Source organism: Plectropomus leopardus, chromosome 3 (assembly GCF_026936395.1).
Source record: "Plectropomus leopardus strain MGB_pleo_1.0 chromosome 3, ASM2693639v1, whole genome shotgun sequence".
Classification (NCBI taxonomy): domain Eukaryota; kingdom Metazoa; phylum Chordata; class Actinopteri; order Perciformes; family Serranidae; genus Plectropomus; species Plectropomus leopardus.
The window spans coordinates 11,675,053-11,699,300 of NC_142178.1; the positions used below are offsets into that span (position 1 = coordinate 11,675,053).

General features: G+C 41.0%; 1 protein-coding gene across 2 annotated transcripts; it reads left to right on the top strand.

Annotated features, from left to right (window-relative positions):
• Positions 1–7: 7 nt before the first annotated feature.
• map2k7 (mitogen-activated protein kinase kinase 7) lies at positions 8–23,096 on the top strand. Of its 2 annotated transcripts, XM_042485239.2 has the most exons (12): positions 8–203; positions 2,507–2,554; positions 6,387–6,531; positions 6,925–6,991; positions 8,998–9,111; positions 10,645–10,764; positions 11,081–11,188; positions 11,302–11,481; positions 11,630–11,710; positions 12,188–12,330; positions 13,816–13,861; positions 13,966–23,096. In XM_042485239.2, exons 1-12 carry the CDS (start codon positions 80–82, stop codon positions 14,107–14,109), a joined length of 1,320 nt encoding a protein of 439 aa, XP_042341173.1. In that variant the 5' UTR covers positions 8–79; the 3' UTR covers positions 14,110–23,096. The 2 variants fall into 2 exon arrangements, with proteins under 2 accessions (XP_042341173.1, XP_042341172.1); XM_042485238.2 differs by lacking the exon at positions 2,507–2,554.
• Positions 23,097–24,248: the final 1,152 nt, after the last annotated feature.

Below are 24,248 nucleotides of genomic sequence, written 5' to 3' on the forward strand. Positions count from 1 at the left end.
GGCCCAGCCTGCCTGCCTGCCTGCCAGAGAGGGGAGTCGAGAGCTCTGCTGGGAACTACATGGTGCTCAATTTTTCAAGATGTCGTCGCTGGAACAGAGGCTGTCGCGAATCGAGGAGAAACTAAAGCAGGAAAATGAAGAAGCTCGCCGGAGAATCGACCTTAACATCGACATGAGTCCACAGCGATCACGTCCGAGGCCGAGTGAGTGTCCACCGAGAGGTACCGGGGAGTCGGTAACGGGCAGAATAGCAGGGGGAAAGATCTGAGAGGTGGAGGGAGGGAGGGAAGGAGAGGGGCTGTTATGCTGCTCCTAGCTACCACATGCTAACAGGCTAGCTACATAAACAAACACCGACTCAGCCTGCTCGGTTGGTTTCACTGTCAAATCAATCAATTTAACAAGTGAGACGATTTCATCAGTGAGTAAAGCTGAAAAACAAAAAACTGGAGCGCTGTCATGAAATGTCTCGCTGGCAGTCACGTCCCGAAATCTGCTCTGAATCTGTCCTGTCAAACAAGCTAAGCTAACGGGCTAGCAGTCTGAGTGATAGTCGGTGGCAGGCCCAGCGTCAATCTCAAAATCTGATATAGTGTTCAGTCTGTTTATGAAATATTGCAGAGTTGCCATTTAGCCACATATTGTCTTCAGTTTCACACAGTTATTTAGCAGTGTTTTTGCTTGTGACTGTCGCGGCAAAGTCAGTTTTCCGTGCCAGTTTTGACCCTTTGACGAAACGGACGCTAATTTCTGAGAGCTATCAGATCTAGCTAACGTTCAACATACGTTACCAACCGTTGGCTGTGTTGTTATGCGATATAAACGACTATTTTAACACATAGTGGATAAACTCCAGTCTGCTGCAGACTTATTGACATAAAGTCCTTCACAGTTTTTAGTGAAAGGGAAGTGAGTGTTTTAAGAGGTGGTGAAACAGTAACATTGGGCCCTTGAACCGTCTGGAGGAGAAAACTCTCCAGCAGTTGAGCAGCAGAGTCTGCTACATGCCTGCACTGACTGACATGTAACACCGAAATAAACACTGCGGGGGACACCGAAAGCTCTTCATTTGCTTACTAGTATAACTTGGTGGGTTTTAAAAACTGCCGGCCAATAATATGAGTTCACTGTGTGTTCAAAGATCATTCTTCTCCACAGATCATCACTTCTTGTCCATTCAAAAGAATTGAGAGACTTTGACCACAAACCTGCTTCTTTTACTTTTCTGTTCTTTAAAAAAATGTTTTGCAAGGTTACATCAGCTGTCTATAAGAGTGTGAATGTGTTAAAGAAAAGGCTAATTCTGTACTTTTCCTGTTGTCAACAAATCTCATGAAAAGTCCAGTATCAAGTATTGACTGTGTACCTAAAACCTGAGAATTATGCCGTTGTTATAGGTTATGAGGCTTATCCTGGTTGTGATCATAACTGGGATATTACACAAGCAGAGAGAAACTGGGTTATTTATAGTTCTTGTATACATCCTAGCTTCTTTCAGAGTATTCCAGCTGGCATATTCAAGTTTCTCATAATTGGAATATAGTGTTTGCATGCTCAAACACATAAAAGTGAAACTCCTAAAAACTGATTGTAAACATCTTATTTATGTCCATGTAAGTGCGCTCTGTAGACCAAAAACTGATAATGTTTCAGTAGGACACTGACCTTATTTAAGTTGATTGGGTACTTGGCCTTGATATAAAGAATCCACATTAGATACAGTCTCTGCCGCAGTGTTATTAAACTCTGTGTTTTCCATTGTCATTAAGGCCACTGGCTCAGTGTCTTTTTCCCTTGCAATCCTTCACTTTTTGTGACCTCACATAAAACATCCTTATAGGTTTTATGCAATTGGGAATATCATTTTTAAATTATGTGCACTAGAGACCTCTGGTATTGGTTGGTACTCTGTATCGGCAGATGTTCTGAGTTGAGGTACCAGTATTGGAAGAGAAAATGTTGCCTGAGTGGATCTCTAATAAATATACTGGACTACATGTTTCATTTCAGTAGACATGGGCCTGCAGTTTATTTTGAGCTTATTTTCACCATCCTGCTGCTGTAAATACGCATTAGAGCATCAAATGGGACTGAATCTGAGGGTGAAAATAGTACCTAAGAAATATTTTGGCCCGCTTTTGAAAGATTTATGACTTCAGTATGAACCAGTGGGCTTTGGGGTTCACAGACAGGTTTATGGAGTCATAAAGTATTGAAAGATGGACAAGCACATTGTTGATTTTGGTCCTTTCTGAGGATTCGTTGACAATAAGAATAAGATACAATAACGGCAGCCTTATCCTCTGAAATACACCTCTCAGATTTGTGCGTTTTGTTTATATTAAGAGAACAAAGGACTTATAGAACTCAAAAAGTCTATTTTTTTCCCAATTTGTTGTATGATTCAGTGTGTATGTGTGTGTGTTTGCAGGGTGCACATGTGATTGTCTCAGTAGAACAATGCAGTAATGTGCGTGTGTGTGTATATTTTCTTTCCTCTGTCTAGTCATCGTGATCCAGCTCAGTCCTGCTCCAGCCCCTTCCCAGCGTGCAGGTATCATTCAATCCATCGCTCTCTCTGCCACTGCACCTCTCTTCTCCCCCCTCCCTGACACCTGTGTCCCCTGTTTCACCTCCCATCCCACCCCCCCCTCATCTCTGTCTTTCTTATTTTTAATCCTAAAAAAATGACACAGGCAGCTCCCTACATTTTCACCAGTTAGGCCTTCAGTACTGCTTTTTCACCTACTTTAATTACCAGTGTTTGTCTTTCTAATACTTCAAGTACTGTTTCTTACATCAAGTATAATTTCTAGTCTCAAAAGGAAAGAATTTGTTACTTCTTTAACAAGTGGATGTAATAGTCAGTTTAATCTCCACAGCAAATCAAAAATCTACAGCAAATTTTGTTTCAACAAGATCGACTGGCTGCAGCACATAAATGGCATGTTAGCATCAGTTGACATAGTTTGGTTTCAAAGACATAGATTAACCAAAGCATGTCAGCATGTTTACTTTTTATTTTATTTCAAACCTCCTCCCTGCACACACACACACACACACTTTCTCTCACACGCATAATTTAATTTTATGGCTACACAAGAATCTCTGCTGAGTGGTAGAAGTGAAATCCACGACCAGTTGACCAGTTCTGATATTTTAGCCCTGCAGTTATTTACACCTCCCCTCAAATCACATCCTCTCTCCATCTTTCCATTCTGACTCCTCTCTCTGTCCGTGTGTGTCTGTGCCAGTGGCAGGGCAGTGTTGGTGTGTGTTGATGTTCACAGTGTTTGCGTGTGAAAGTGCGACAGATGATTAACCTTCGTTTTGCTGGAGGCAGAGAATCACGGTGCATGTGGCTTTTCTGCACGACACGATGTTTCGGGTTGTGTTTTGTCCGACACAGTCTCTAATCCAGCATCCCCACTGGTCCGTCCGCAGGAGTGCTGTGAACACTCTGGCTGCTCTTTCTCTCTCTGTTTTCTTTGTGTGGCGACTGAAGACTTCCTGTCCGAGTCTGACTTGACTGACTGTCTGACTTCCAGCTTAGTCTGTGCTATGCAGTTTTGGCCGAATTTCTCCTCTCTCTCTCTCTCTCTCTGTTTGATGTTGTTTGTCTGTTATTCATCTCCTGGCATCCCCCAACCGCTCCTCCTTCCTTTTTGCAGCAGCACTGTGTGAGCTGGAGGCGGTGCAGCAGTGCCTGCGAGTATCTCTGTGTTTGTGTGTCTCTTCATCTCCTCGCTCTGTCTGCCCGTCTATCTTCACATCCGTCCATCTGGAGCCGGCCAAACTATGGAGATGCAATCTGTGCCAAAGACTGCCTGAGTCCTTCTTCCTCTCCATACTAACCCCCTCCTCCCCTTCACTAACTGATTCTCCCCTTACAGGCTGATCCATCCACAGGTGACTCATGGATACAAACACCTGCTGGCACTCTCAAGAGTGCTGCTACAAAAAAAATATAATGATGTTAATGACAATAATTACAGCTGCATGGTCCTCTAAACATTTTGCAAACTGGTTTTGAATATTTGAAAAAGTTGCTGGTGTGAAATTTGAAATGAGCAGGGTTTTTAAATTCTTCTGAAGCTACACTTGTAGTTCCTAGTCTGAGAATTTGTTTGCATGACAGGTCTGTGCTAATAATACTGCGTTAGATAGATCTCTTGAAACTTCTCCATTAGAAAATAAGCCAGTGCTTGCCTGCACGCACAACTGATATTAGAAGGTCAGCTGAGTTGAAACATGGCTTGAATGCATGATTCGGACGTACAGGCAGACTAAAAGCATGTTGCAACAGCCGGTCAGTTGTAAATTGGACCTACAACTGTCAATTTGGCATCCTGGATTATAAAGTTATTTAGTGGTAACAGTCAGACTGAGTGGCTTTGTGTGGATAATATTGGCTTTAACAGCAAGTTTAGTAGTTTATTACAGTTTGGGTTTTATTTTCATTGCTATGAACATCTGTCGGTTATTATAACATTGTACTCCCAAAAATAAATCTCCGGTAACACTTACATAGCCAGATCGATGTCCAATGGGGTAACAAATACAAGCAGTTAAATGATCATACAAGTTGTAAAAAAAAGTGTTAGCCAAACTTATCTGGAAGAGAAAACAAAGGTTAATTGTAAAATTATTGTAAAAGTTTTTGTTAATATCGATAACATTTCACAGATTCAGATTTCGACTCTGACCTGTAGTTTGCTGTAGTTGTGCACACCCAGTTTTCCTTTACAATGAGGGATTATTAAAGGGAAATTCTGGTAATTTTCATCCCGATTTACCCATTTTTGTGTCTCAGTGACAAGTGGGAACAGCAGTTTCTGAAATTGGTCCAGTTTAGGAAAAGATGCTGCAGCCAGCAGCAGCAAAACAGGCTAGAATGTAACCATGTGGGGCAGGTACGCCCCTTTAATTTAGGGCTACCAAAAATGCATGTTTTTGCTACTGGCAGGCTGAGATTGTGAATATAAGTCTCTTACAACGTAACAGAAAGGACCCTACAGAGAAACACATTATTTTTCGTGCCTTTCACTCATTGCACTCTCTATTGTGTCCGAGTCTTCCTGACGAGAAATCTCGTTTTAAGCTCTCACGAGAGTTGAGCTTGTGCGGGAAGGAAATGGTGGAATTGTTTGTCAGAGTTGGAGAGGGGAGTCCTGTTATCAAGAGATTTTCAATGTTTTGAGTGAATATTTAGATGATTCTAACAATGTAAAAAAGTCTGCCAGATTTCAGAATGAAACTCCACCTTTAGCGAGACTTCGACACAAGACAGACCAGAAAAAGCGATTGGTATGAAAAAACGTTGAACTTCTCTGTAGGGTCCTTTCTGTAATGTTGTCAGACACTGAAAATAACAGTTGGAGCCTGTCAGTGGCAAAGACAAGCACTTGTAATGGATGCGAACTGAAAGGGTGCACCTGCCCTAAGTTTTTACATTGCAGTCTTTTCAACCAATTTCAAAACTTGTTTACCACACAAGAACGTGGGAAAACAGAGTCAAGTTAAAATATACCAGAGTTCCTCTTTCACAACATTATCGATGCGATCACTTAAATCCAAATAAACACGTTGGATTTTTAGCAACTTGAATGATCGACTGGCTGCTTTACTTGTTTCCCTGTTGTTCAAATTTTTTTGCAGCATTCCCAGATCTCAGCAGTCATACAGTGCTATTATTACTAATAACCCCAATGGCTTCTGGTAACCCAAGGTTTAATAAACCATATTTATCATTCAAAAATTAACTTCAGTCGTCAGCATCCCTAAACTGAACCTCCCAAGCTGTGGGCTAACCCCGTGCTGTTCCTCCCCGCCTGACAATGGTGTTGCTTTTGCTCTGAGATAACTGTCCTGTTTGTTTTAACATTAGGTTAGGACGTCAACGAAACAAAAACAAAGCTTTGGGGGAAATAAAAACAATAAGTTCATATGTTGGTTAAATGCTACGCAGGATCGAGATAGCAGGGCTGTAGTGAAAGAACTCTTTGACCTCGCCAAGGCCACTTTCTCTTGGTGTCTCACGGGAACCCAGTACTGCACAGGATATGAAAGATCACATTCTTTTCTCATCAGACACATTAATTGTGTAAAAAACAATCTGAAGCCCGTATTTTAGTGAGGAAACGCAAAGTCAAAGAGAACTCTGAAGTTTTTAAAACTAAGCTATTAGGGCGATAGTAAAAGACATTATCATCTCTATTGGTGTGCCATAGCTTTACACCAGTCAGATAATGGAGTCAGTGAATGCATGAGTAAACTTTACCATCTCACACCTTCTGGCATGCTGGCCTCGGGTGAAAAACGTACTGTACCACTCGTTCTGTTCTCCTGTCTGTTTCTAATGTGTCATGTATCCCTCCTCAACCCAGCGCTCCAGCTGCCACTGGCCAACGATGGAGGCAGCCGTTCATCATCCTCAGAGAGCTCGCCTCAGCACCATCCTTACCCCAGCCGCCCGCGACACATGCTCACCCTGCCCACGCCTCCGTACGGCCTGCAGAAGAGCTTAGAGAAGTATGTGGACACATGCTAATGTTGGTCTGAGAAATGAGATTACTGAGAAACTGTATTATGCATTTATGTATTTCCTCTGAGCAACTGCCACCAGAATTATGAACATAAACAACAGAAACACAGTGATCTTACATATATGCACACACAAGATCGACACCGCAGAGTGAGCAGAACCAAACGCCATTTAAGGAAGAGCAGGTTATGTTACACATAATGGATCTACATGCAGTGTGTGTGTGTGGGTGAAAGAGATGTACAGAAACACACACACACACACAGCATCCATTTGTGAGTCAGACGGCTCTCTCTCTTCTTGTTCACACTGAAACACACTTCATAAAGCATTTGCACTCCCTCACATTGTGTGTCATTGTGTGCCTTTTGTCTCCACAGTGCAGAGATTGACCAGAAATTACAGGAGATCATGAAACAGACGGGTTATCTGAAGATCGATGGCCAGGTGAGATTTGCCACGCTATGGTACATGTTGAATTTCTCTTGTCTGGACACGAGTAAGATGATATTTAATACTTTTCTTATGGTAAAAAAAAATTACACCAAAACCAACTAAGAGGTCGTACTAACACAGTCGTACTAATCTTATTCCTCTTTGTCATAGACCTGTAGTGTTTTCCAAAAACGATGAACAAAAACATATAAATGTGTCCCTCTGTTGCACTGGGTGACATGTTCCTTCACTGCGATAAACATGGGCACTGCAGTTTAGTCTGCTGCTGTAAATAAATGTGTATTAATCCACAGATGAAAATAGTACCCGACAATTTATTCCTGTTTGAGTAACATTTGCTACAAACTGTGGTGCCCAGTTGCTTTAGGAATTATTTAGGCTTTTAAAAACTTGATGTTTGTGACCTGTTTTTAAATATTTACGTCTTCATTACTAATTTTCACTAATTCACTAATCACTAATTTTTTCTTTATTCATTACGGTCCTTTTCTTGATTAAAGAAAAAAAAAACAAATAGTATGTTAACTGCTCAGCTAACGATATATTGTTATTGCTGACAATTAACACAAACTCAAAAACCATCAAATACATACCATAGCTCTACATAATGATTTATCGCTGCAATAGTTGAGAAAATAAAGTATGTGGAAACCTATTTATTAAATCACAAGAAAAACTAGATAGATAGCTCAAAATCCATTTCACATCTTCAAGACCATCAAAAGTGTATATGATATATAGTGTTCTACACTATTCCTTGTTTAGATAAATACAGTCTTAAATTTTTGATGGTATATGACCCCCGAAATTTAACTTCAGAACAGTAGGGAAGTTGCTGCACTTGTTAGCACCTCTCAAATATCATAACTGACAGGGTCGGAGCATGGGTTAGTGTTCGCTTACAGAGCTAGTAGCCTGGTTATGAAGCACTTTTTTTTTTCCTTTTAATGACTTTTTTGATCGATTGATATAATCACGAGAGTCCGTGATTTTTTTAGCCCCTTCAGTCAAATAGCAAATGTCACTGTGATATTAAATCATTGCTGTGGTAGCGTCTGTTAATGTAAATGCCATTGATGACGATGGCAACTACTAATGACATATCGGGGTCTTGAAGGGTTGACCCATTTCTTAGGGGGGAAGATTTCAACTTTTGTAACTCTGCTCCAAGGGGCAAAGGGGTATTTGAAAATGACAACGGTAAAAATAAGAAATGGGATTTGGCCATAGTCCTAAATGAGCTCTTAACACACAAAGAATCTATTTTAATGGAGCAAAAAAGTAGTTATAGTGAGAACAGAGACCATCGTTAAACCAGGTCCAGGTCAAAACCCAGTGAAAGCAAACATCCACACCACTGAATTGTCCTTCAGTAGAGTAAAGAATCTCCATCAAAGGGGAAAAAAACAGCCCTCCCTGGAATTTTTCTCCTCTTTGACAATAAACAGATTATAAAAACTCACACAGTGAGATGTTGTTTTTTTATCTGCCAAGATAAAATCGAGGCTGACTATGTGTTGGCCTCATTTTGTTTTTGTTTTTCCTTCCCCCTCCAGCCTTCAGGCTTGGTATCACAGTCAGTGCCAGTCAGGGCTTGAAGATGCTGGAGAAAATGATTTGACTCATCTCTGCACTCCAGATTGTTTTTTTTACTTCCCCTCATTTGCCCCGAGGGGTTGCTACATCAAGTGCTCAATGAGACATCACTCACAGCGCCTCAGTCACCGATGATTTCATTTTAACGAAGCACAGAAACGATGCGTCTTCCCACTGCGTGCTGGTATTCTCAGACATGGCCATCGGGGGAGCAGCTTAATTACACATCAAAACATTTGCTACTAAATAACCCAGAGGGGGTTTTGCTGTTGCCTTACGAAGCAGAAAATCAGAACTGGCTTCGCTCATCTATTTTCAGCTCGGAGAGCGTGCATTTCACTCAGTAAAAATATCTTGAGCATGATCTTAAGTCTTGTTTTTGTGCGTTTGTGTCTCCACAGAGGTATCCAGCAGAGGTCACGGACCTGATCAGTGAAGGAGAGATTGGCAGCGGGACCTGTGGACAGGTCTTCAAAGTGCGATTCAAGAAGACCGGCCATGTCATCGCTGTCAAAGTAAGGCCCTCCTTCACTCACCTGTTCACTGTTCACACAACACCATTATCAGTACTTCCTTTTCTCTGGAAAACAGCCCGCTAACATGTGGATCCAACATCTGTAACAGTGTTTTGCAGGTTATTTATTAAATTCACCCCTAACCTTTTCAGTTCATCTTGGTTTGATTAGTTTAACACATGGGGGAATCTGATGTGAGTCAATCCCTCGTCTGTAAAATCAAATCTCCCAGGTTCAGATTTAATGAGACCAAAATGTTTTATTGTTTATAAGCTTCCCTGTTAGCTTCATCTGTCATTCAGGGAACCACAAACATATTTGGGACAAAACCTAGCCAATGACAATCACAAAAGAAAAAAACTAACATGAGGAATGTGTTATGAATCAAAAATAAAAATAACACAGTTTTAAACAGAACTGAAACATTTGACTTAGCACCATATTACCTAAGTCATGTGTCGCTTTGAGTTTGAACGTCTTTCTTGTATGGTCTTCACACACTGGAGGCATTTTTTGTATGCAATTAGTTTATAAGTCAAAATATATTTTCAAACTTGTTTTTGTCATGAGTAGTTTCACATAATGTGAATGCTATGCTGCGGAAAAATGACAATTTTATATATATTATTGACTTTTCTAAGCTTTCGCCATTCACATATGAGGTTTTGTGAAACTAATGTCCCATTGCGACCATGGCAGACCTTTACATCTCTGCTGGTATGAATGGCTTTGGTGCAAAATATTCTCATTTTGCATTTTCATGTTGTTTATTCGTCATAACCCCGCATTGTGTTAAGGTCTTAAGCATTGTCTTTGATGTGAGTTGATAACTGTGTGACATTTCAGGTCAGTTGTTTTAGGCTTGTGAAGACAAAGTTCACATTTATTACTAAATTAATTGACGTACCTGATTCTTTTTATGCTGCTGATGTGTGTAGTTAGTATATTAAGCTGCGCTAGAAAGAACTGAGAAGATGGATGATGATGATAAACAACAGCAGCCGCTGGTGTTGACAGGTAGCCAGATCACTTTGAGTGTCATAAGTCTCCTTAATATGAACACTGTAATTATGGGAGTTAGTTATGCTTTACTAATCCTGTAAAACTGATGATTTGAGGGAACAGATTTGTTACATGTGGACATAATGTCTTAGCTTGAGGCTCATTTAGTTAATTCATTTCCCTACAGGGGCCATAAAAACATGAACTCTCAGACATCAGTCAGCATGAATAAAATGCAGTAGGAACTTGATGCTGACTCCATGTAAGCTCTCTTATTTTCTGCTGTGCTTTAATTGTGACTAGTTTACCAACACAGAGGCAGTAACAGCCGCACATAACAACCCTCCTATTTAGGAGATGACTTAATTGTAACCGTCTGAGCTGTTTAACAACCAGGCGGTCCATCAGCTCACCAGGGGAGTCTCTGTGTTGTGATTTCCTAATGGCTCGTTTCTTAACTTGCAACAACTTGCAATACATTCGAATGCAGGCAGGAATATTACATGTCTTTTTGTTTGTGTGTGTCACCAGCAAATGCGTCGCACAGGCAACAAGGACGAGAACAAGAGGATCCTGATGGACCTGGATGTGGTGCTGAAGAGTCATGACTGTCCTTACATCATTCAGTGCTACGGCGCCATAGTTACCAACGTGGGTGTCCCCAAAATACATGACCATCTGTTGTCTTGATAACAAAATAGACAGTAGTATTCAGAGTACTTCCACAGTACTTAATTTAGTCACCCTGAACAATTTGCATCTTCTTTATTTTTATATTTGCAACCTCCTTTTACTCTCACATGTCAGTAATCTCCCCTGTGGCGCCTCCTGAACTGACGTGCTAAAAGCTCTGTGTGTCTGTGTGTGTTTGTGTGTTTGTGTGTTTGTGTGTGTGTGTGTGTGTGTGTGTGTGTGTGTGTGTGTGTGTGTGTGTGTGTGTGTTTGTGTGTGTTGTGTATGTGTACAGACGGATGTATTCATTGCCATGGAGCTGATGGGAACGTGTGCTGAGAAGCTGAAGAAGAGAATCCAGGGCCCCATCCCAGAGCGAATTCTTGGAAAGATGACAGTGGCAGTAAGTGGAAGAAACACACACACACACACACACACAGAGAGAGAGGGAAAATGTAACTGCCCTCTTTATTGTTTTTGTTCTGACATCTTCATTGTTGTATGTTTCCACTCCAGATAGTGAAGGCGCTGCTGTACCTAAAAGAGAAACACGGTGTCATTCACCGGGACGTCAAACCCTCCAACATCCTCCTGGACGCTAAAGGTCAGATCAAACTGTGCGATTTTGGCATCAGCGGACGCCTCGTCGACTCCAAGGCCAAAACCCGCAGCGCCGGCTGTGCCGCCTACATGGCGGTGAGTTAAAACCCACACACTCTACATTCAAAACTTTGTGTATCTTGCACACAAAGATAACACCTCCTGTCACACAAAAAATACAAAACAGACACGTGATACACAAACTGATTACCTAAACAAAGTGTTTATTCTTTTATTCTTGCAGCCTGAGAGAATAGACCCTCCAGATCCCACCAAACCTGACTACGACATCCGAGCAGACGTGTGGAGCCTTGGCATCTCTCTGGTAAAGCCGCTTTCATTAAAAGAGGTGTAGTTGCACTTGTTCTTCCAGTGGGTGCTGAATCATCTTAGGGTGTCAGAAGGACTGGTAAAGGGTGCCACAAGATTTGTGCTTTATTTAATTTTTCCCAACATTTCATTGCATTTAAAAATATACATAAAATATGTATATATGAGTTTTTGAAACATTTCAAAATTTAAGAAATATGCAACACATCTCACAGTCATGCATATTGAGTCAGTTATTGTAATGCGTAGTGAGATCAGCTGCTTCTTTTAAAGTTGAGACGAAAACTAATGAACATGGACAGATGAAATCACTTAAATGTCAACAATAATTTACGAATTAGTAATTTCTCCAACTTTATAAGAAACACACTCCCAAGAGATACACTATATGCCCCATGCATGATAAGCATATGGGAGTGTTGCTGCCCATGGTCGACGACGGTGGATGTTAATGCTTCCTTGTGTCCTCTAGGTGGAGCTGGCCACGGGACAGTTTCCCTACAAGAACTGCAAGACAGACTTTGAGGTTCTGACCAAAGTGCTGCAGGAAGATCCTCCTCTGCTGCCTCTCGGCATGGGCTTCTCCCTCGACTTCCAGTCCTTCGTCAAAGACTGGTAAGTCGTCTAAAATGGATGCTTACTGACTATGATCCATTCAGAGCTCTCAGGTGATCAGGCGGTGGTTTTTCGGACTGCACATAAAATAAGAATAAGGATCTGCTATTGGTGCTTTTAGCTTCTTTGGTCCTGTTCTCTGGAACAAACTGCCTGGTTACCTGAGATCTGTCACTGCTGTGTTAACTGAACAATTTTTGGTTTCCTCAGACTGAACAAGATTTATCTGAGGGCTAGAACAGAGAGAGAGAATTAGTCTGTTTGAAATGAGACTGTATATACATCTGTCTTGTGATTTTCGATAACAGTTGATGCGATTGACCTGACACCTGCCAGGTGTGTTGCTAGGGAGCCAAGAAAGAGCAGCATCAAATGCGAGCTCCTGAGGTTGTGTTGTTGTGGCAGTTTTGCAGTCTTTGCAGTATTGTTACACTTTTAATGCTTAGACAACACAAAGGTTAGTGCGTTTTACGCACACCGTTGGGAGGCAGTTCTCTCTGTTTACACCCTGGCTCCGAGTTCCCCTCCAGGCCTTTATTCTCAAGACAAAACGCTCATCAGGATCTTTTGATGACATTCGGGTGGGCAACAATGCTTTGGTTTTCGGCAATCATCAGGCCAGGGTGGATTCAGTCAAAGGTTGAACAGGATTCAGCATGAACATGCAGGAGGGTGATAGCATGATTGCTTCAGTCAGTGGTTGCACGTGTGCATGGTCAGACAGGACATATTTATCAGCGGAGCTTTAAGTACACTCTGGGTCGAGGGAACCCCTTTTAACGGTTACACCTCCAAACAGCGAGCTGGGTACAGCTCACTCTCTGTTGCTTGCTACAGTACATTCAAGAAGAGATGAAGAGAGAGAGACTGGAGATGTTCGATTCAGCATACTTAAACATTTCAAGTATTGGTGAAATGAACACCTTTGTTCATGGAAATAGCCTAGTCCCAAATAACACATATACTTGATGAATGTGTCTAAGGAGAATTGGATACGGGGTTGGAGGCGGCCCCCATTCTTTACTTTGGAAGTTGCATGAAGCCAAACTCGGCTAATTCTAGTTAAGTCCTCCACTAACTTGAATGGAGATAAAAATGATTTAATCGTGTCACTCTTCTAAACCTTTCAAATGTTATTGGACTGTATTGATCAAATCTTGATAGTGAAATGAGTCATTTCATAAGGATTGTGATGCTCAAAAAATGCCTGGTACACTCACATTGCTCGAGGAAGCAGTTTTGTCAAAAGCAGGTGTGTTGTCGCAGGACCCGAGCAAAGCACAGTAACGAGTGTGAGCTTGTTTGGATGAACAACAACTGTTGAACAACAACTGTTGCTTGCAGGTTTGCGAAACCTGCAAGCAACAGTATGGAGTTCCAAGCAGTCAGCCTGTGTGGAACAGGCATGTTTTGAACGGGCACTGCACTAGCTGTGGATACATTTGCACCAACTTGCCTTAAAATGTATCTTTCTATAATTCACAGCCTCACAAAGGATCACAGAAAAAGGCCAAAATACCACCAGCTGCTGGTAAGACACCAGTCATAATGAACATTAGATTTAGACTTAACCAGAATTCAGCAGTCAAATGTCCCTAAACAATGTCTCTTCCTCTGTCCGTCTCCCTCATCCAGGAGCATAGTTTCATCCGCCGCTACGAGGTGCTGGAGGTGGACGTGGCCGGTTGGTTCCAGACGGTGATGGATCGCACCGAGTCGCCTCGCAGCAGCCAGTGTTACAGCCATCAGCACCAGCTCCACTCGCTCTTCAGTAGGTAGCCTAGCCCAGCCCGGCGTTAGCTTAGCCAGACGCTAGTCTTGCCTAGCTTTAGCTTTGCCAAGCCCAGACTCAGTCTGTCCTAGTCTAGCCCAGCGTTAGCAGCTAAGCCTAGCGTTAAACCCAGCCCGCCTGTCCATCTGTCCACCGGAGAGCCCACAGAGGAGAGGGAGAGACGGAGACTCGATGGAGTGATGGACGGAGACATGGACTGATGGATGGATGGATGACACAGGTGGTTGTGTTTATCAGAGTGTTGAATCTGGACAGGCAGACACGGGAAGGAGGGAAGAGAAAAAGGGGCACACTGTAGTTAGCTTCATCATTTTCACACCGTCGCGTCTCGTCACATTATCATATCATGTCACATCAAGGCGTGTGTAACTGCCACACACACTTGCATACAAACTGTGTGTGTATCTTGTATGTGTTTCTACATTTTGTCCACATTTTGCATTAGTTCTTCACCTACATGTCTGTCTCCAGCATTGATCCAAGCGGTTGGATTAGTCAACAGAGTAGTCACTACACACTGGAACAAAGCATCTGCTACATTAGCAAACCTGAATCTCTCTTGTACATAAACGTTGTGGAGGACACAGCAGTGTCCGGTGCAATTATGATTCTTCAGGTGTTTCTACTATCACACATTCTCAGGCTGAATCTGTGTGAGTGTATGCGTGTGTGTATGCGTGTGTGTAAGACTGTCTGTATGTATGGATAAATATCAAGACACAGTCACTGGTTGTTTTTGAAAGCGAGATTGTATTTCTTAGCCATTTGTTCACGCTCACACTACAGCTGTTAACACACAAACCAGAATGGATTAATCTGTTGCTTCATTTCTAACATGTTAGGATCCTAACTCTCATTAACTTTGACATGAATTATATTTAGGAAACCCGGCATTGTATTTAGCAGCTGCACAATTGGAAAAAACACAAAAAGACTTACAAAAAAAATTAGTGTTGCATTGTACCTTTGTAGAAAACGAGTTGTGTATGGTTTTGTTTTTGCGTGTTCAGAATGATTTGGAGGGATACTAAGAAGAGAAAAGATGAGTTAGGCAGGAGGAGGAGTGTCTGACTCTTTCTACAAGTGTGAGAGAAAAGCAGAGAAAGTAGAAGAAGAAGGGAGTTGTGCACTCGTTGGTGACTATAAGGACGCTTGAAAAGCTGTTACTCGTGTGAGAAGCGAGACGTTGGAGGAGCAGAGTGTTTTTTCATTGAGAAGGCAAAGAACAGGAGCTTATCTTGTACAAAGCATATAAATGGAATAGATGTTATTACCTGTGGAGTATTTCTTTCCCTCACTCTCGGTTTGTCTACCTCTTCCTCTTTGTCCGCCTCTCTGTCTGCCTCTGCTGTTTAGTGTGATGTAGTGCTCCACAGTGTTACCAGACCAAAGGCTGCGTGTTGGTTGTTGTTGGTGGAGGCAAAGTGATTTAGACATTAAGGAACCACACAGACACGTCTTAATAAAGCACGTTTTGGTGTTTTTTAGAAGCTAGAGCGGGAGTCTCAAACTACCAGCTATGGGGTTAGATCCAGCCCATGAGGTCATAAAGCTGCCCTCATGTTTCAAATTTAATGTTAAATTTTTCCATAAATTGGCCTATTTTGGCTTATCTCTAATGTTTTCAGTGTTTATATTCTTTTAGGCATATTTTAAAGTAATCATTTACTTTACTTGCAACTTGTGATTTCAGCATCTCCCAATCGTTCATCATGTCCTAATAATTGAATCATTCACTCAGAAAAATATCAAGTTTCAAGTGTTCAAGAGTTAGGGTCGTGGTTGCTTTCCAAAACCTAATGTTTTTCAGTGAGTTGTCTTTTAAGACAGCTCACTGAAAGCAGCAAAGCTTCACTTGTGAAAAAGCTAAAATTAGTGAATTTATGCCAGTTTTGATTGAAAAATTATGTAAACAATTTTCCAATAATTAAAATTGTTGCTGATTAATTTTCTCATCGATCAATTGATAGATTAATACTATAGCAGTGGTATACCTGCTATATGTAACACCGACTATAAGCATAGACCAACAGCCCGCAGGTTTAGCGTGGTGCAACTGACACCTAAATGTCAAACCCCAAAGAGAAAGCATAGACAGTTTCAAGAGACCTGAACAATTTTTTTTTTCATGCCTGTACACTGGCATTCAATTTTTGGGTTTTCAGTCCCGTTCTTGTAAAATGAATATCTTTAGAACACTTTGAGGGAATTTCTTCAAATTTGGCACAAACAGCCACTGTGACCTCAGTAAACATGTTTTTGGCGATAACTCAAGAATTAATTTGCTAACTATGAAAACATTTCATACAAATGTCTAATAGGATAAAATGATGAAGTGGTGACATTTTATAACCACAAGGTTAAAGGTCAGCTTCACTTTGACATCATAATGTCAAGCAAAAACACTTTTCTGGCTGTTACTCATTACTCAGGAACAAAAGGGAAGACATTTAGTCAGATACTCAATTAGTGACACTAATTTTGGGTGTCCAGCATGAAATGTGTGTGACAGCATGGTTACAGATGTCAGTAAACATCCACTTTTTGTATTTGTAGTTCCTTTGCAGCAGTATCCATATCTGAAGTATTGTCTACTGCCATGGCTACATATGAGTGCATACAGGCATGAGTCATACAACCATGTTGCACTAATTCTAGTTTGAATTAGAGTTCACTGTGACTGTTTTCTCTTATCTGTAAAAAAAAAAAAAAAAAGGCTGTCATTCTCTGGTAATCTGGTAAAGCAGCGTTAGCGTTTGTGCAGAGAAGCAGGAGAAAGCGACCTGGCCAGTGGACCCCAGGTGATTTGAGTTTGAGACCCCTGAACTAGAGGATTGTTAAGATAAAACTGAGTGCGTCAGGCGTGATAAACCAGGCACACCTGAGCTGATTAATGTGTTTGAATGCACGATGTGTAGATATAGGTAATGAGCGCAGGTTTTCAGAGACCGACTGTCTGACTAGAGTCCTACTGCCTCCCCTCTTGACGGGCCACAGCCAAAGCCTGCTAGATGTGCAGACTCAAACCTCCCACGCCCCGTCATGCACCAAACCAAATCACTGCTAGACACGGAGAACTGAGAACGATAGAGGAAACTGTTAAGTGTCAGAGAGGGAGAGAACCAAGAATGTTGTTTGATTGGAGAAAAGATGAGTGAATATTAAATATCAAGAAAAAGAGAGAAGAGGACAGAGTGAGGCGAGAAGGATGACAGAGATTGCTCAGGAAGTGAGAACGGAAGTTAAAGAAAAGTCAAACTAGAGTTGGTTGACAGGAAGTGAGTAAATAAGGAGAGAGGGAACAGGGAAGGGAACCGTCAGCCCAAGTTTCATGGGACTGCCGAGCTCTGAGGCTAGCTGGTTATTGTAAAAAGCTTTCATGGTGTTACACCAACCTACCAATTCTGATTTTAGCGAGTGAGTTAGCGCATGTTGTGTTGATGATGTTTACTGTTCTGTTCAAACAATGTTATTTATTTACATTGCTACTGCTGCTACTTTTTTATTGCTTTAGACGCTGCTGTCACTTCTTTTCCCCAAAGGACATTTATTCTTTTTCTTTTGTATTTTTTAAGCCAAATAAGTAAAATAATGCAACACGTGTTACCAAATACAGAGTAAGTCTGAAGAGGGCAAAAGCAAGTGAGAGACAGTGAGATGGTTCAGAAGAGAAAGTGCAGGGAGGTCGGCTTCAGAAAAAGTACTAACTCACGCAAAATGTAAACACACGTCACCTCAAACGTAGCTCCATGTCGTAACGGAAGTAGTTAATCATTTATATCCTGACGTCACACTAAAATGTACGGCATAGATACAGTTAGACAGGATGTCTGTCTGTCCAGATGCTTTTTGTCCATCCTTTACTCTGTCCGTCCATCCATCCCTCCATCTGTCCACAGGTCGCCTGCAAGCTTGACAACCCTGACAGTTCACACCAAAGGTGTCCACAACTCAACGAAAATACGAAAGAGCGTTGTTGTTATTGTTATGACTATTGTTATTGACCTTATAATTGATTACTCTCAGCTATGATATATATGAAATCTCTCTATAGCTAGTGGGAGAGGGTGAAGGGGGGGTGGGGGGCGCTGTGTGTGTATGTGTGTGTGTGTCATATACTGTACAGAGGGAGACTGGTGCGCTAACACAAGGGCCAAGCAATAAAAGCAGCTGGCTCATCCTCGTACTCAGCGAATATACTCTCTGCGGGCCCGTATCAGGAAGTGAACTCAGTCTGAACATGTCTGACTGAACATGAGCAATTCTGGATCACTGGTGTCACACAGCTGCTCATCAACTGGCTCTGTTAACTCGGGGTTTTCCAGTCCTGCCATGAGTGTGTTCATGTGAAAGAGCTCTTAATCACAAGACAAATGTGACATCAAACCCACGAGCAGAGAGCTTAGAGTGACACAAGATGATGTAGGTTATTAGATTAGTGCAGCAGCATACAGCGATAATCAGCAATGCGAATTACAAAATGATCACACAGCTAGGATAGAATAAGTAAAACTTCAAGGTCCAGTGTGTAGGAATTAGTGGCATCTCACGGCAAGGTTGCAAAACTTCTCCTGTGTGCCGAGCATCTGGAGAAACTACGTCACGAAAAACACAAACGGCTGTTTTAGAAGCCAGTGTTTGGTGTGTCCGTTTTTGGCTACTGTAAAAAACAACATGGCGAACTTAGTGAAAGAGGACCTGCTCCACAGCTCATTCTCCGATTACAAAAACACAACGATTCTTATTTTCAGGTGATTATCTACTAAAGAAAATTTAGTTATGAATATTATATGAAATTTCTGCCAAAATATTCACCTAAATCTTTCACACTGGACCTTTCATATAAGTGTGGTAATAATTATATAGGTCTTTGTATCTAAATTACCTCCTACTTTCTGTACTGCAGTGTCTTGTTCTTAATCAGCAAACGTATACAACAATATAACCGCAATAAGCTAATATTGGACTAATATTTTGGCCTTAATAATCTTAATGTTCATGAGAGGTTTTGGGTTTTTTTTTTTTAAATATAGTAAAGCTTCATCCAGTACCACAGAACATAGAAAGCAACTGATAAGTAGTGTTGTCAAAAGTATTGATTTGTCATAACATAGTTTCTCAATATTTGAAACAGTTCCTAAGCTACTAAGCAAGACAAAAAAAAAATGCTGTGTCGTGTCATAGCCTTGTCATATTTATCTTTTAGAAAATAAAAATTGTATGCCCTCAATTGTATCACAAATTGTATCAAATATTGATATTTTTCAAGGTATTTCATCAAATTTAGAAATTCCAATATCAGGACATCACTACTGATGAGTAAACTAAACTTTTTGTGTATAAACATGGGATGGCTGCTTTATTAAGATGTAGCTATAATAGTGACTCTTTAGGGTGTTGGAGTGCTAATCTGTAATCTTTTCTGTTTTAAACCCACAGTGGATACACTGTTGTGTAAAAAAAAAAGTGATGTAATTATCATTGAAGTCAAAGTAACTCTGCTGATAAAGTAGGACACTCTGTATGTGTCTCCTTATCGCTTCTAATGTAAACGTTGTACTTGTGGGCAGCTTTAGTTCAGATTCTCTAACATTGTGCGGACCCCAGGAGGAGTAAAAAAAAAAAACTTAACCTGCAGCACAGGTTACCATGGTGATGTATCCCGGTTTTAAGTGAGCCACTTTGTGACACCTCAAAACCTGAATTTAGCCCAAATATATCTCATGTTGCTTCATGATACAGGCCCCTGAGCAGATGTGACGGTGAGCTGGCACAGCTGTGTTAGCTCAGCTTCTGTCGGTTTTTCATTTTGGAGCACAGGCTACGACCTGGGGCTGATTTTGCTTCCAACAGTCGACAGAGACTTTTGTCATCCTGCTCTGGTAAACTCTTCAGACGACAGGATTCAGGGCCGATCACGCTAGATCTGCTCAGCCTCCTTGTTCAAACTCTTGTATATAATCTGGATCTGGTGCTCAGCATCCATCAGCTGTACTGCGCTGCCAGCACAGCCTGACGGATGTACTCATTGGTGCAATTTCTAAAAGAGACGGGGGGGAAAAAACCCCCACTCTCACTACAACGTTCACCGTTCAAACTCCGTTCGTGTGTCTCGGCTCACTTGTGTCTGAACACAAAGCTGGACCCAGTCTCCCGCTGTCGACGTCCTCTGTCATTAAGCCGATGTGTTATATTACAAACACACGCACACACTCGCTTCTTGGTCGTGTGCATTTCCATCCTGATTGGGCGACGGTGCCACATTTGACCTCCGTGACACCAGTCAGTGTGCTAAATATGTGTGTGTGAGGACGCAAATCATCCGATTACTAATCTACACACACACACCAAATGTATAGAGTTATCCCGTTGTACACAGCAATGCTGGCTACTGCCAATAGTGGCTTTATGTGTATATTAGCTTGCCAGGGGGTGTATAAAAACAGCTAGCTGCGCTGTGCCTTGGCACCGAGGGGGGAGCGCGTGTGTGAGTGTGTGTGTCCTAAACCCATCTGTAAGTAAACCAAATATCATTTTCACTATGCAGTCATTCAAACCATGTCAGCTTGCTTGGATGGGGAGGAAAAAAGCCCTCCTGTACATACACAGATTTACGAACTGGAGTTAGCGACAGTGTGTTTTTCTTTTGGAGCCCCTCCCCTCCCTCCCAGTGTGGTTACACTTCACCGCCTTCAGCTAGTTCACAGAGAAAAGCGAGAGATATGTTTTGAATGAGCTGACAAATATTTAAGGATTGTATTGGGGTCGGGGAGGGACGCGGGGGTTAGAGCGGGGTTTGTAGTTTTGGGGGAGATACAGATCAATGCTGTAAAGTATATCAATTGCATGTTATTGTCACCGTTGTAACTGCCATTGTTTTGTTTTTGTTTGTTTGTTTTTTCTTCCAAGACAACGGTCGGTCGGGGCGGGGATGCACAAAACTTTATCCTTATTTATAATTTTTACACATATAGTCTGTACGTTTGTTTTTGAAAATGTTGAATTATTGTGTACTTAGGAAAAGACACACTTTTTTGCCTTTTTTTTTTTTTTAAATGTTTTGTCAACTTTGCAATATATTTTTTTTTCACGTTGGACCCGTCACTAGTCGTCGAGGAGGAGCTGTATCATTGTTAGCAGACAGTGTTTGTTAGAAAACGTCCTGTTTCCCCTCAGTCATGTGTCTTTCTTTCAGTTAGCTGTGTGTGCGAGCGGAGAGTGAGTGTGAATATTCGTCTACCAAAAGTCTTTATCGATGGTGATTATTATTATTAGCTTTTATTTTTGTTCATTGTTTTTTATTATTATGATTACTATGATTACTGTTTTATTATTATTATTATTATTATTATTATTGTTATTATTACTATTATTATTCAGGGCAAAGATGACACCAAATTGAACAAACAAATAATGGGTGATCCCAGACAGTGCTGAGAGCTGGACAGCTGTTGTCCGTCTTTCTGAAGGTTTCTTTCACTGGCGAGGTGGCGCAATCGTTTTTCTCACCGTTACGCTGTAGTGTCTGTCCACCTTATTTTAACCGCCACGTAAAGATAACCTCCAAACTGAAAGTCTAATAGTATTTTTTTATTATTATCATTATTATATATTGTTTTCCTTTGATCAGATATCATGATCGGTTTATTTCTTGTTACCCCAGTTTGGGTCATAAATTGTGTGCTGTTATTTAATTTTTCCCCTCCTCATCCCTGCCTCACTGCTTTTTGATTATTTTTTTTTAAAATTCTATTTCATGATTATTATTTTTTATTCTTTCTGGTTTGTCTGATGCTGTAGTGAGCTGGTCAAACACCAGAGCTTTTTTTTTTCTTCCTAATGCTGAGACTGTCGTGACTGATGTTGCACTTGTGATGGGTTTTATTTTGTTTTTTGTTTTGTGTTGCAGATTTGGGATTGTTGTGCAGAGAGGAAAATAATCGGGTCTTTTTCCTTATTTTTCTTTTAAGTCACAGCAGTTATTTTATCAATCAATAGATCTGTGACACGGAGCAAGAAAATGATTCAACAGTGTATTTTTTTCACTGGTATTTATTTATTGGTCATTTGTATGTTCTTTGGTTTGATTTTGTTTTTATGTGTATTGCTTTTTTGTGGAGGGCAAACAGGACTCAAGGTAGACGAGTAGTCTGACGTTGGCGTTTTACATTGTGTACAGAAAGCTAAATATTGTATTCAACCATCACACTAACATACAGTCTATAAAGCAACAGGTTAAAATAGAAACCTGCAGCACAGTAAGGCACACTGTTTCTGGCTTTACTGTGGCTGCCAGACTTATTTTGTTTACTGTTTCCCTCTCAGAAGGCCCCAAATAAACAAACTACCCATGGTTTAATGCAGCCATGGTGTATTTAAACTCTAGTGCTTTGCTAATAACTCCCAGTTAAAGCTTGTATTGTTTGAAACTCGGGTGGTTTTAAAATCTGAATGCCAGCGACAAAGCAGACTAGATTTGTGTTTTTAAGTTTAAGGTATTCCAGCTGATAACTACTATGATAGTGGACTGATTGGCTTGTTATTAACTTGCACTCCCTGTTAGCCAGGTGGAGCACGCCTGCTTTGAAATATCATTGAGGTTTGTTGCTTGGTTTTTATCTAAATGCAGTCTAGATTGCATGATTTTGCGAGTTTGAGGGGTGGGGGGAGAGGATTGACTTCAGTCTGCGCTGTTGCAGTTTAAAGGCTTCTTGTATGTACGACACCACGGATTTATTATCTCGACAGTTGTTTCAGTTGACACAGCTTTACTGCCTGTTTGTTTTTTTGTTGTTGTTTTTTTCTGTTTTTCTTTTGTTTTTTGGCTGTATTTTATCCCCCCTCCCCCCCAATCTCATTTCAAACAGAATAAATGCCATTATATTGTGAATACCTCAGGATTTTTTTGGAGAAAAAAAAACAATAAAACACTTAAAAATCAAATAAATAAATAAATAAAAACTCATAAAAAGTTCATGTGTCATGGTGGCATTTTCTTCTTCTGCAGTAGGGTTGTTTCATCAGCAGCAGTAGACATTAGTAGAGCGACATTAGCGACAGGTATTCTCTTTCCCCGGTTGTCTGTCCCGTACATGTGAAAGCAGAATCTGAAGAACTCCTTGAGGGAATTTTTTTTTTTTTTAGATTTGGCACAAACGCCAACTTGAAATCAGCAATAAACTAATAAGATTTTTTTGGTCAAAGGTCACTTTGACCTTGCACCTGTCTCAATCTTGTGAACACAAGATCTCAAGAACCTTGAGGGAATTTCTCTAATTTTGGCACAAACGTCCACTTTTAATCAAGGATGAACTAATTCGAATTTGATGGTCAAAGGTCACTGTGACCTCCTAAAACATGTTTGTTTGCCATGACTCAAGAATCCACAAGGTAATTATGCCAAAATTGAACACAAATGTCTAACAGGATAAATGCTTTCCTGGCCACTATTTTCTGTCTTAACTCACAAGACTTTTAATATTCTCACTTTCATTTCACGTTTGTTTTCCACAGATATACAAATGGTTGACTAAAACACTAAACATGCAGCTCAGCTTGTAATTGACAGTTTTGTCCACAGCAGGGTGCAGTTTTTATAAAGATGTCATTCCATGCAGACGGGGAGGAAAAGCATGTATAAAAAATGATACATTTCTCCATTAGCCATCTGTTTTAAATCTTTCCAAACTTCTCTAACTGTGTTTTAAAAGAGCTTTAAAATATTTCAGTGGGACAGTAGGTGTGATTAATAGAGTAGATTTGGACAGGCAGAGTAGTGTTCTGTCATTCATCTAAATAACTTAAAACTCAATGTAGGTAAAAATCTGCCACCTGGTCGCCAAACACAGGGAGGACGATGTGCTCCAACACGTCAGGCTGAACCTCCACACACACACAGACCTCCTCTTCCTGCTACGGCTCCTGCACTTTCCCCCTCAGTGAAATTTACCATCATTACCTGCATAACATGACATGACTCGACATGACTGCTGTTGCTCCTCGTTAAAAAGCTTACACAACAGATGATACATGCTGTAACTGTGCTAACTAATGCAAAACACTTTTGGTTTAGGGAGCGTTATGGTGTCTTTACTGTTTGCGTGTGTATTAGGCAAGAAGACATATG

Coding starts and splice junctions, on each gene's coding strand:
- map2k7 (XM_042485239.2), top strand. CDS start 80: ATGTCGTCGCTGGAACAGAGGCTGTCGCGAATCGAGGAGAAACTAAAG. Junction 9,112..10,644: donor GCCATGTCATCGCTGTCAAA/GTAAGGCCCTCC, acceptor GTGTGTCACCAG/CAAATGCGTCGCACAGGCAA. Junction 11,711..12,187: donor GGAGCCTTGGCATCTCTCTG/GTAAAGCCGCTT, acceptor TGTGTCCTCTAG/GTGGAGCTGGCCACGGGACA.